Source organism: Hyperolius riggenbachi, chromosome 3 (assembly GCF_040937935.1).
Source record: "Hyperolius riggenbachi isolate aHypRig1 chromosome 3, aHypRig1.pri, whole genome shotgun sequence".
Classification (NCBI taxonomy): domain Eukaryota; kingdom Metazoa; phylum Chordata; class Amphibia; order Anura; family Hyperoliidae; genus Hyperolius; species Hyperolius riggenbachi.
In genome coordinates, this window is record NC_090648.1 from 172,556,168 (window position 1) to 172,569,024 (window position 12,857).

Below are 12,857 nucleotides of genomic sequence, written 5' to 3' on the forward strand. Positions count from 1 at the left end.
CATCAGTTTTTTGTGATTGCTAAAATGTGTTATCTGTAGTACCTGGTGACTCTACCCAAAAGGGGGCATTTGGCTGACATTAGTATGTGCTGATGAAGCTTTCAAATGAAAGAGTGACTTTTTAGGCCTAGTGTTCTCCAGCATTTGTGCTGAACACCTGGTCGAAGCAGACACAAGCACATTGTATTTTACATGTTTTTGAAATGCTGTTAAAGAGAACCCGAGGTGGGTTTGAAGAATGTTATCTGCATACAGAGGCTGGATCTGCCTATACAGCCCAGCCTCTGTTGCTATCCCAAACCCCACTAAGGTCCCCCTGCACTCTGCAATCCCTCATAAATCACAGCCGTGCTGCTGACAAACAGCTTGTCAGAGCTGGCTGTGTTTATCTCTATAGTGTCAGTTTGCTGCTCTCCCCGCCTCCTGCAGAACTCCAGTCCCCGCCTGCATTCCTTCCCTCCCTGCTGATTGGAGGGAAGGGACGGGGGCAGGGACCGGAGCTATGCAGGAGGCGGGGAAGCAGCTGAGACTGACACTACAGATGTAAACACAGCCTCACAGCACGGCTGTGATTTATGAGGGCATAGCAGAGTGCAGGGGGACCTTAGTGGGGTTTGGGATAGCAACAGAGGCTGGGCTGTATAGGCAGATCCAGCCTCTGTATGCAGTTAACATTCTTTAAACACACCTCGGGTTCTCTTTAAGATTGATCTGAGATGCTTCTGCCGCAAGTTTCCAATCCACTTTGAGATGTATTCATGATTACCTGTATTTAGATGGGCAGTCCTCCATCTGAAAAATAGTTCCTCCTGCCAGGTGCGCCTGCCTGTCAGCAATTTGTTCCCTTGCCGCTCACTTGAACATAAAGACACCCCTGCACAGTACTGCTGTACTCCCTAGTCGTTTGGACTTCTCAATGATTGTCTCCCATTTCCCGATGTCTCAATGTATATCTCTCTTGTTTGTCAATGCAGTATCTGTCTATGTAACACTGTCAATGCCATGTGAACCACAATCAATTCCGGGTACCATAATCTTCTTACTTGGCGAATAAATATTGATTCTGATTCTAATTTAAAGTACAGCAATCTGTATTCTGCTGCAGGAGACTACATTTTAATTCCATGCATTCTCTTCGGAAATTGTGAATTTTACAAAAATGCAAGTGAGAAGCAGAAGGTTATGGTTGGGGGGGGGGGGGGGGTTAAGTGTTAGGCATAGGTAGAGGGGGTGCTATGGGTTAGGCATCGGTAGAGGGAGGTTTTAGGGTTGGGTATCAGTAGAGGGAGGGTTCTGTGCGGGCCAGAGTTAGGACACCTAACCTGGGTACTGCTGCGCAGTGTAGGTGACTAAGCAAGAGAATGCATTCCTGTGAGGAATAGCAGGACCGCCGCCGCCGCGCAGGGCAGCATGGCGGCGGCCTCCGCTTCCCAGCCGACTGACTCCGTCGCTCATGCGGAGCAGCCGGCACACTCTGCTAGGGACACCGCCGCCGCGACTGGCGACACGGCGGCGGGTCTCGCATGGCAGCAGGCGGATTTCAGTCCGCAGGCAGACGCGGACCCGGGGCCTGGCCTCTCCATTACCCAGAGGCAAAGGGTCGCACGCGCAAAGAGGCAGGACTTTTACCTCCTACGTAGGAGGCTCAGCTGACTCACTAGTCAGCTGACCTCAGGAGGTGTCTGGATTGGTTGGGGCTCTGGGGCGGCGCTGAGTAGCTCTCTAGCTACAAATACAACTTGCCTGTCAGTAGCAAGTTGTCTGCTGTCGTGAATACATTGTTGTGTTAGCGCTCAGACCTTAGTGCAGTGCCCTGGTGTTGATACTAAGGATTTCACACCTTAGCTTAGGAATATTATTGTATATTGATCTGTGTTTTGACTCTGGCTATCCCTGACTACTCTATCTCTTGCTGATCTTGTACCTTTGCCTATCTGATCCTTGTTGCCGACCTCTGCCCGTTTACCGATTACTCTTCTGTCTTCCGCTCCTGTACCGCTGCCGTCATCTCTGTTGCCGAACCCTTGCCTGTCTGACCTTTCTCCCTTCAGTGGAACGTCTCCCACTGGAGGGTTATCTCTGAGGCTTGCCTCTCCGAGACGCCTGCCCCAAGCAGACGATTACTGCTGGGGGTCGAGATTCCTCACTCAGCCTGATTAGAGGATCTCACTCACGGGGTTCCCATTCAGAGGTAACCACACCTCTGAGGAATTACCGTGAGGTGGATATTTCCACACTTCTGTGATATTACTGTCTTTATTGTGTTACTTTTGCTGAGGTGCCCAGAGGTTAGCAATATATCTGTATTATCGGTGATTCTGCAGATCACCAATAATCGGGTATATATCTGCATTCTTGGTGATACTGCAGATCTCCAATAATCAGATTCTCTCTGTGTGCTAACATCGCTCATGACAGAACAGCAGACCATTAGTATGGAAGCACTACGCAGTCAGATCGAGACTCTAACCAACTCACTTAATAACCTCACTGAGGTGGTTAATATGCAACAGACTCAGATCAATCAATTGGCTGGGTCTGTACGGGTCTTGCAGACGACTGTGGCCACAGTGCAATCCCCTCTGGTCACAGATCTCCGCATGCCAGTGCCCGAAAAGTTTTCATGGCAAAGATCTGACTTCCAGAACTTTCGTAACCGGGTTTTATCTTACTTTGAGTTACGACCTACTCAGTCAGGTTCTGAGCAGCAAAGGGTGACCTTTATTAAGACCTTATTGTCCGGGGACTCGCAAACCTGGGCATATGGTCTTCCACCCGAGGATACGGCTCTCACATCAGTTGAGGAATTTTTCAAAGCGATGGCTATAATTTATGATGATCCGGATGCTTCGATCACTGCCGAGAGGAAGCTCAAAACTCTCAGGCAGGGTCGAGATACGGTTGAGGTTTACGCAGCAGAGTTCAGAAAGTGGGCTGTGTCATCTAGGTGGGGGTCTCACGCCTTGTTAGACTGTTTTCTGTCAGGCCTTTCAGACGCAGTCTCTGAGTTAATGGTGGGACACCCAGAGCCCAAGTCCATGGATGACGCCATTTCCTTGGCGATTCGGGCGGACCGAGGGGCAGTCGAGGGGCAGAAATGCAGTGAGAGTTTTTTCTCATGCGTCCTCATCGCCTGCCCCTCCCACCGACGAGCCGATGCAAATCAGACAGTCTCGGTTGACTTGAGCCGAGAAGGAACGTAGAAGGGCAGAAAATCTTTGTTTATATTGTGCAGAGCAGGGTCATATTGCTCAGAATTGCCCCAGGAAATCGGGAAACGCTGCTGTCTAGGTGTAGTTAGAGGTAATACCCTAGACGCACAGAGCTTACCTCTAAATCAGAATAATCGGTTACTTCTCCCGTGTTCCATTTCCTGGGGGAATTTTACTGTTTGTACGGAAGCTTTTGTGGACTCTGGGTCCGCGACTAATTTTATAGATTACGAATTTGTGAAAGGACTGGGTATTCCCTTACAGCCCTTAGACCGACAAATAGTCGTCACCGCTGTAGATGACTCTCCTCTACAGTGTAGACAACCTCTCTCTCAGACCCCAAGGTTGTCATGCACGATAGGGGTTCTACATAAAGAGAGTCTACAGTTTCTTGTTTTGCGCATGGCAACCTCCACCGTTATTCTCGGTATGCCCTGGTTACAGCTCCATTCCCCACAAATAGATTGGGCCTCAGGTCAGTTACTCAGCTGGTCACCTTATTGCCATACCCATTGTTTGGGGAGGATTGCCATGTGTGCCGCCAAGGTAGAGGTTAAGGGGATACCAGCACAGTACGTTGAATTTGCGGATGTGTTTTGTCCTAAATCCGCTGATAAACTCCCACCACATCGGAGTTTCGAAAGTCCTATCAACCTAAGATCTGGTTGTATGCCTCCTAGGGGTCATCTTTATAATCTTTCCGGACCGGAGAAACAGGCAATGCGGGAGTACATTACCGAGAACCTGGCTAAGGGGTTCATCCGCCCTTCTCGTTCACCAGCAGGGGTGGGGTTTTTTTTCGTTAAAAAGAAAGATGGTGGTCTTAGACCCTGTATTGACTACCGAGGTTTAAACAAGATCACCATAAAGAATCGCTATCCATTACCTCTGATAGACGATCTTTTTACCCAAATCACCAATGCCACTATTTTTTCGAAATTGGACCTACGTGGGGCATACAACCTGGTGCGCATTAGGGCTGGTGACGAGTGGAAGACGGCCTTCAATACACCCGACGGGCATTACGAGTATCTGGTTATGCCCTTCGGGTTGTGTAACGCCCCGGCCGTCTTCCAGGACTTGATTAACGAGGTCTTCAGGGAGGTGCTGGGGAAGTTTGTCGTAGTATACCTCAATGACATATTGATTTTCTCCCCAAACCTCGAGGTGCATCGCAAGCATGTCAAATATGTGTTGACGAAGTTGAGACAAAACGTATTGTATGCAAAACTAGAGAAATGTCTTTTTGAGGTCACTCAAATTCCTTTTCTGGGATACATCATCTCTATGTCAGGGCTCTCTATGGATCCAGAAAAGGTTTCGGCGGTCCTAGAGTGGCCGCAACCGGTAGGCTTGAAGGCACTTCAGAGATTCCTTGGTTTTGCTAACTACTACCGGAGATTTATCAAAGCATTCTCTTCGGTAGTAGCCCCTCTGACTGATCTAACCAAGAAAGGGGCCGACCCCTATCAGTGGTCCTCGGAGGCCCAGGCCGCCTTCAATACCCGGAAGAAACTGTTTTGCTCGGCACCTATACTGAGACATGTTAACATCGCTCTTCCCTTCATAGTAGAGGTAGATGCCTTAGAGATCGGGGTGGGGGCTGTGCTGTCTCAGCGCTCGGGTCTGCAGGGCAAGACACATCCTTGTGCCTATTTCTCATGCAGGTTTTCTCCTGCTGAGAGAAACCATGATGTGGGCAACAGGGAACTGTTGGCCATCAAGTTAGCCTTCCAGGAATGGCGCCATTGGCTGGAGGGTGCAGAACACACCATTACGGTATATACTGACCATAAGCACCTGGAGTACATTGAAGGGGCTAAGAGGCTCACTCCCCGGCAGCCCCGCTGGTCACTATTTTTCTCGCGTTTTAGATTTGTTGTCACGTACACCCCAGGTTCCAAGAACATTAAGGCAGACGCTCTCTCCAGATGTTTTGAACCGGAGACGGCTCAGCCCGCACTTCCCGAGAGCATTTTACCTCACAAGGTGGTGCTGGCAGCCACTGAAACCTGGGAGGACTGGGCAGTCACACTGGCGCCTCACCAGCTAGATACCCCAGAAGGGAAATGGGAATGGGTCCTCTTTGTTCCACTCCCGTTCCGTTTATAAATCATGCAGCTATTCCATGCCCATAAGAACACAGGTCACCCAGGGGTCACCCGCACTTTAGACCTACTCACAAGGTGTGTTTGGTGGCCTTCATTGGCCTCTGATTGCAGAGAGTTTGTCAGAGAGTGTGTGGGGTGTGCCAGGAGTAAACCGTCTCGCCAGGTTCCAGTGGGTACCTTGCAACCCTTACCAGTTCCAGGTGAACCATGGACCCATCTGTCCATGGACTTCGTTGGTGAGCTTCCCAGGTCGGAGGGTATGACTGTGATATGGGTGATCGTGGACAGGTTCAGCAAGATGGCCCATTTTGTTCCTCTTAATGGATTCCCATGAGCTCAAGAGTTAGCCGACCTCTTCATACAGCACGTCTTCCGATTACATGGGATTCCGGATGATGTGGTATCGGATAGAGGAGTTCAATTTATTTCAAGGTTTTGGAGGGCTTTCTGCCATAATTTGGGTATGAACCTGTCCTTCTCGTCTGGGTATCACCCACAGACCAACGGGCAGACCGAGAGGGTTAATCAGGCACTGGAACAATTCCTGAGGTGCTATGTGGCAGATGCACAAACGGAATGGGTTAAATTCTTACCCTTTGCTGAGTTTGCTCACAACAACTTGAGAAGCGCTTTAACGGGCTTGTCCCCTTTTCAGGTTGTGTCAGGAAGGTCCCCTAAATTTTCCCCATTGCTGGTGTGCTCCTCTCCCTTCCCAGCCCTGGAAGAGTGGCAGAAAGTTTTAAAGAAACTTTGGGGACAAGTAAAGGAGAATTTGGGAATAGCCTTCCAGAATCAAAAGAAACAGGCCGACAAGAGACGGTCAGTTGAGTGGCACTTTTCTCCTGGGGACATGGTGTGGGTGTCAACAAGACAACCATCCACCAAGTTGGGGCCCAAGTTCATAGGGCCTTATCTGGTGGCCCAAAAGATCAATGAGGTCTCGTATGTGATTGATCTCCCAGCCAGCATGAGAGGTGGGAGATTGTTCCATGTTTCGTTGTTAAAACCAGCAGTATATTCCCGGCTGGTACAGAATTCCGTACAGTATCTGGTCCATTGGAAAGGGTATGGGGTGGAGGACAGATCTTGGGTACCTGAGAATCGCATGCATGCTGAGAAATTAAAGAAGAAGTTCCATCAGTTACATCCTGAGAAACCGGGTAGGAAGTGTCCGGAGTCCACTCCTCAAGGGGGGGGGGGGTACTGTGAGGAATGGCGGGACTGCCACCGCCGCGCAGGGCAGCATGGCGGCGGCCTCCGCTTCCCAGCCGGCTGACTCCGTCGCTCATGCGGAGCAGCCGGCCCACTCTGCTAGGGACACCGCCGCCGCGACTGGCGACACGGCGGCGGATCTCGCATGGCGGCAGGCGGATTTCAGTCCGCAGGCGGACGCGGACCCGGGGCCTGGCCTCTCCATTACCCAGAGGCAAAGGGTCGCACGCGCAAAGAGGCAGGACTTTTACCTCCTACGTAGAAGCCTCAGCTGACTCACTAGTCAGCTGACCTCAGGAGGTGTCTGGATTGGTTGGGGCTCTGAGGCGGCGCTGAGTAGCTCGCTAGCTACAAATACAACTTGCCTGTCAGTAGCAAGTTGTCTGCTGTCGTGAATACATTGTTGTGTTAGCGCTCAGACCTTAGTGCAGTGCCCTGGTGTTGATACTAAGGATTTCACACCTTAGCTTAGGAATATTATTGTATATTGATCTGTGTTTTGACTCTGGCTATCCCTGACTACTCTATCTTTTTCTGATCTTGTACCTTTGCCTATCTGATCCTTGCTGCCGACCTCTGCCCGTTTACCGATTACTCTTCTGTCTTCCGCTCCTGTACCGCTGCCGTCATCTCTGTTGCCGAACAGTGGAACGTCTCCCACTGGAGGGTTATCTCTGAGGCTTGCCTCTCCGAGACACCTGCCCCAAGCAGACGATTACTGCTAGGGGTCGAGATTCCTCACTCAGCCTGGTCAGAGGATCTCACTCACGGGGTTCCCATTCAGAGGTAACCACACCTCTGAGGAATTACCGTGAGGTGGATATTTCCACACTTCTGTGATATTACTGTCTTTATTGTGTTACTTTTGCTGAGGTGCCCAGAGGTTAGCAATATATCTGTATTATCGGTGATTCTGCAGATCACCAATAATCGGGTATATATCTGCATTCTTGGTGATACTGCAGATCGCCAATAATCAGATTCTCTCTGTGTGCTAACATCGCTCATGACAATTCCCTTGTGAACTAAGACCCCGGCTTTTGACTGTGGGGATAACAGTGGTGCCTGGATGAGTGAATCTGTGAATGCATTTGTTGAACATTTGCATGAGAGTGTGCAAAGGGTTAATGTTTTTTGCTATTTTTCTGGCCACACCCCCTTTAGCTCCTCTCTTTCCTTAATTATTTAAATGCCGTAACTAGAGGCGATGTGCCTGGATTTATGTGGGTTTTTTTCAGAATACAATACACGTGATCGAACGCCATCTGCGTTGCCTCGCATTGCTCTGCTGAGTGCATCCTCTGCAGTGAACGGGTCAGCGCTGCAACTGTTTTGCAACTTTATTGATCGGTATAAAGTTTGCAGAGTTAGCTTTTATACTAATTTCTGCAACAATATGATGAAACTTGTGGGTACAAGGCAGCAAATTGCTAGTTTCCAGCTGATTTCTGATAGGAGAGATATCAGTCATTTGATGGATCAGGTGCCCATCGTGTAGTGTATGGCTAGCATAACTATACTGGTTTAGTCAGGAGTGTCCAGGCACTGACCTGTTTTGTGCTGTTCTTTGTAGGTTTTGGTTCCTGAAGTTAATGATATTAGTTGGAATGTGCGCTGCAGCATTCTTCATCCCAGCTGAATCTTTTATACGAGGTAAGGAAAAAGACAAAATGATCACATATAATGAATCTCTTTAAACTTTCTGTATGTGACACTGTGGGGATTATTTATGACTACCCCTATAATCTGGCTTCAAGAAGCACCACAGCTGTGAAACAGCCCTTGACCAGATTTGCAATGACCTGCTCATGGCCTAGAGCCAGAGGCGAGTGTTCCATCCTGATACTGCTTGATCTCTCAGCAGTTTTTGAGATAGTTGATCATGAAATCTTGCTTAACAGGCTACAAGAGTACTCTGGCTGGCTATGATGGTTTAGTCCTTCGATGGTTCTCCTTTTTCCTGGCTGGCAGAACACAATGGGTAGCCTTAGTGCCTTTCCAGTCCAACCCTGTACCACTAAAATATGGGGTGCCCCAGGGCTCAATTCTATCCCCTTTGTTGTTTACCATATACATGCTGCCACTCAGGAAAATCATCCAAAACACGGTCTGACATTCCACTGCTATGTTGATGACACCCAGCTATATTTGTCATTCAAACCCGACTTGACAGACCCCATTCCAAAATTAAAAACACATGCTTAAAGGGGCACTACAGCGAAAAACTGTACAATTTAAAATATGTGCAAACATAGACAAATAAGAAGTACATTTTTTCCAGAGTAAAATGAGCCATAAATTACTTTTCTCCTATGTTGCTGTCACTTACAGTAGATAGGAGAGATCTGACAGAAGCGACAGGTTTGGACTACTCCATCTCTTCATAGGGGATTCTCAGCAATGCTTTTATTCTTTATAAAGATATCCCCTAAAAAGGATTTAAACAATGATGCTGGCCAGCTTCCCTGCTCGCTACACAGTTTTTTGGCAGTTGAACAGATCAACTGCCATTTACTAAGTGCTTTTGAAAATAAATATATCTCTGAGAATCCCCTATAAAGAGATGGACTAGTCCTAAACCTGTCACTTCTGTCAGATTTCTACTACCTGCTGTAAGTGACAGCAACATAGGAGAAAAATCATTTATGTCTCATTTTACTCTGGAAAAAATGTACTTATTTGTATGTTTGCACATATTTTAAATTTTACAGTTTTTCGCTGTAGTGCCCCTTTAACTTCAGGAGTGGATGAAAGACCACTGCCTTAAAGGGAACCAGAGACACCAGACACAGAAAAAGAAAAGATTTCATACATACTTGGGGCTTCTTCCAGCCCCATATGCCTGGATCGCTCTCACGCCGCCATCCTCCGCTTTCTGAATCCGCCGGTACCGGGTCCCGTCACTTCCGGCGGACACGCTCAATTGTCCGCATGATTGGGGGATCCCTCCATATCCTTACGCGTGTGGCTGCGCACTATGCAGCTGCACACGTAAGGGTATGCTGGGAGCCCCTGTGATGCGGACAATTGGCCGCATGCTGACGCCGACTGGCCGAAACTACGGGACCCAGAACCGGCTGATACAGGAAGCGGAGGGCGGCGGGGTGAGATCGATCCGTGCGTATGGGGCTGGAGGAAGCCCCAGGTATGTATAAAATCTTTTTTCTGGCGTCTCTGGTTCCCTCTAAAGGGGACCAATCACCACTTTTTTGCCTTTGTTTCTGATAGCGATAGGAGCTGCCATGTTCCCCCCTCCTATTCTAACTGTCAATTATTTATCCACAGGGAAGGTGTGAAGATAGAATCTGTGACTTCTGTAAAGTCTTTGAAGCACATTGTGCAAGCTACACACACCCCCTGCCCTGCTGATCAAAAGCTTTTCTCTATGCTAATGTGTACAGTAGTTCTTGTCTCCCTCTGGCAGGCCATGGAAGTAGGACGAAATAGATTAATAAAGGCTTGTGCTTAACCTTTGAATGTAAAATAAGAGAATATATATATATTTATATACAATATATATATATATATATATATATATATATATATATATATATATATATATATATATATATATATATATATATATATAATGGTCAGCACCATTGAGGGTAGGGAACTCAGACCTACTGTGCAGCTTGGGTGTGCTGATTGATGGGGAATTAAACTTAAAGAGTATCTGTCAGGCTGCAAAAGCTAATTTAAACCTCTATTCTCCTGTGTTAAACAGTTTAGAAGGAAGCAAAAAAGGCAATACTGAAGATAAAAATCTCTCTTTCATTTGATGTGTGCTTATCAGCAAAGCTGTTAGACCCAAGCTCTTAAGAAGCCGAAAGCCGCATACCATACTGCAAAGCATTCTGGGGCCCTCCCCTCGGCTGCTAATGAGAAGTTACAGGGTCAAGTTACAATAGCATGCAACTCAGTCCAGCGCACAGCACTGATAAATCTCCAGGCAGAGTACACTGCAGGAGTCCGCTATTGTTCCTAGGCACATGGCTAATTAATATTCACTGCACAGTACTGTTATTCAGTACGAGCTTTTCTGTGAGTGGAATCATCAGGAAGCAGGCAGGACATGACGACACATTTGGCTTCATAGGAGACAGACAAACATGGAACCTGCCATGAGCTGTCAGGAGCATCAATCTCTGCATATACTATATAAAAATTCTGTGAAATCCAAACGTGGACAGTGAAATGCATATGTAATGTAAGTACAGCCAATATTTAGCTACTGATATATGTGTTTATTTTCTCTGAGACCTTATACCTAACAGCTCCTCTTTAAAGGGGCACTATGGCGAAAATTTATAAAATTTAAAATATGTGCAAACATAGACAAATAAGAAGTACGTTTTATCCAGAGTAAAATGAGCCATAAATTACTTTTCTCCTATGTTGCTGTCACTTACAGTAGGTAGTAGAAATCTGACAGAAGCGACAGGTTTTAGACTGTCGTACTTCTTATTTGTCTATGTTTGCACATATTTTAAATTTTGCAATTTTTCGCCATAGTACCCCTTTAAGTAATCAAATTTCAGCTGTTGTGAAATCCATTTTTTCACCTAAGGAACATTGCAAAAATTAAGCCCCTTATTCCTTCAGAGGATCTTCCAACCTAGTTTAGGCCTTTATCACATCACAGCTGGACTATTGCAGTGCCCTCAAAGCTGGAAGAAAAATACTTCTTACCTGGGGCTTCCTCCAGCCCCTGGCAGCCGACATGTCCCTTGCTGCAGCTCCGTTTCCAGCCTGTGGCCTGGGGCCTCTCTGTTCGTGATGGCGACCTCGCCAGGTCAGTATCTTCTGCGCCTGCGCAAGAGTCACTGTTAATCACGTTCATGTGGTCTGGAGTGTATTGCGCAGGCGCTGTAGTTCTGACACCGGAGCTGTGGTGAGGGACATGTAGGCTGCCAGGGGCTGGAGGAAGCCCCAGGTAAGTAGATGTCTTTTTTTTTCCAGCTCGGACATTTCCTTTAATGCCGGCCTTGCAAACAAAAACCTACACCGCCCACAGCTAGTACACAATGCTGCCATAAGACTGTTAACAAGCCAACCCCACCTCTGCCAAATAACACAAATCCATTGCTCACTACACTGGCAGTGGCTACCCATAAAATGGAGAATCATTCTCAAAATTGGCATGCTAACATTCAAATCCTTACACGACCTAGGCCCCGTATACCTGAAGGATTTGTTGCAACTGCGTCACCCATCCATAACCTCAGCTCAAAAGGATCCAATAACTTGACCACCCTCAGAGTCCAACTAAAAACCTTTGGAACCAGAGCCTTTTGTCATGCTGCCCCTACCCTGTGGAATGCCTTGCCAAACTTAATCAAGACAGCTCCAACCATCAACATGTTTAAATCAAAACTGAAAAGCCACCTGTTCAGTCTGGCATTTATAATCACATGACTTTTCCCCCTGTACACATCACTATGTACTGATCTGAGGCAAGCTTATGTGCTTTGGGTCCTACGGGAGAAAAGCGCTTTACAAATGTTTTGTTGTTATTGTTGTTGACTCCACACAGAAGACAACACAAACCAAGCACTCTGGGTGATGTATTTTAAATTGCATGGCAGACAGCTTTTTAATCTCCCTCCTTTTCACTCAGAAGTTAGATGTAAGTGCACAATGTCACTGAAGATTTGACCTTTATTGACACTTTTTAAATATGGCAAAAATAACTGACAAAGGGGTTAACTTACTAAACTAATAGCAAATGGTGTAATCTGCATTACAGAAATAGCATGTGAGTTGTGGACATGATGTATTTTGCGCTAATTGCACAACACACATTACGTTGTTATGTAAACACCTGTAAAATTACCATGAGCACACTATCACTTTCAGCGCACATCAATCACTATCAGCGTACAGCAATTTTACCGCCATTTATTACCACTAAATCGAGCCCTAGATTTTCTGAGTAGTGAATTGTTCCAGTGGCTTTGGGCATAGCAAGTGCCAGAAGAGCCATCACAAATCAGTAGAATCCAGTCAACCAACATTTCCCATCCTGATTGGATTATAATTTCAATTGGTTTTGTGCCGTAATTGATTACAATTACGATCGATGCAGCATTTTGTGCAGTAGATTTCTGGCAGATTTGATTACTCTGATCATTTACTTTCTGATCGGAAATCACTTGTGGCGCAGTCATTTTGCTACTTTGAACTATGTGATATCTATTAGATTTCAGCAGAAATAGCTTCACCCACTGCTAGCTTTGTACCTCCCATTGCAATTAAAAGTCTGCAGCCATCAATATCCCATCTCATCGCTTTGTGCATGGTAGATTAAAGTTACCACCTT

At 46.9% G+C, this 12,857-nt stretch overlaps 1 protein-coding gene across 2 annotated transcripts in view; it reads left to right on the forward strand.

Annotated features, from left to right (window-relative positions):
* The window catches only part of SERINC4 (serine incorporator 4), a 79,207-nt gene that overhangs the window by 12,036 nt on the left and 54,314 nt on the right, over window positions 1-12,857 (forward strand). For both annotated transcript variants that reach the window (XM_068275274.1, XM_068275275.1), the window contains exon 5: window positions 8,109-8,188. In XM_068275274.1, the coding sequence (XP_068131375.1) occupies window positions 8,109-8,188 (80 nt within the window). The remainder of the gene's footprint in view (window positions 1-8,108; window positions 8,189-12,857) is intronic.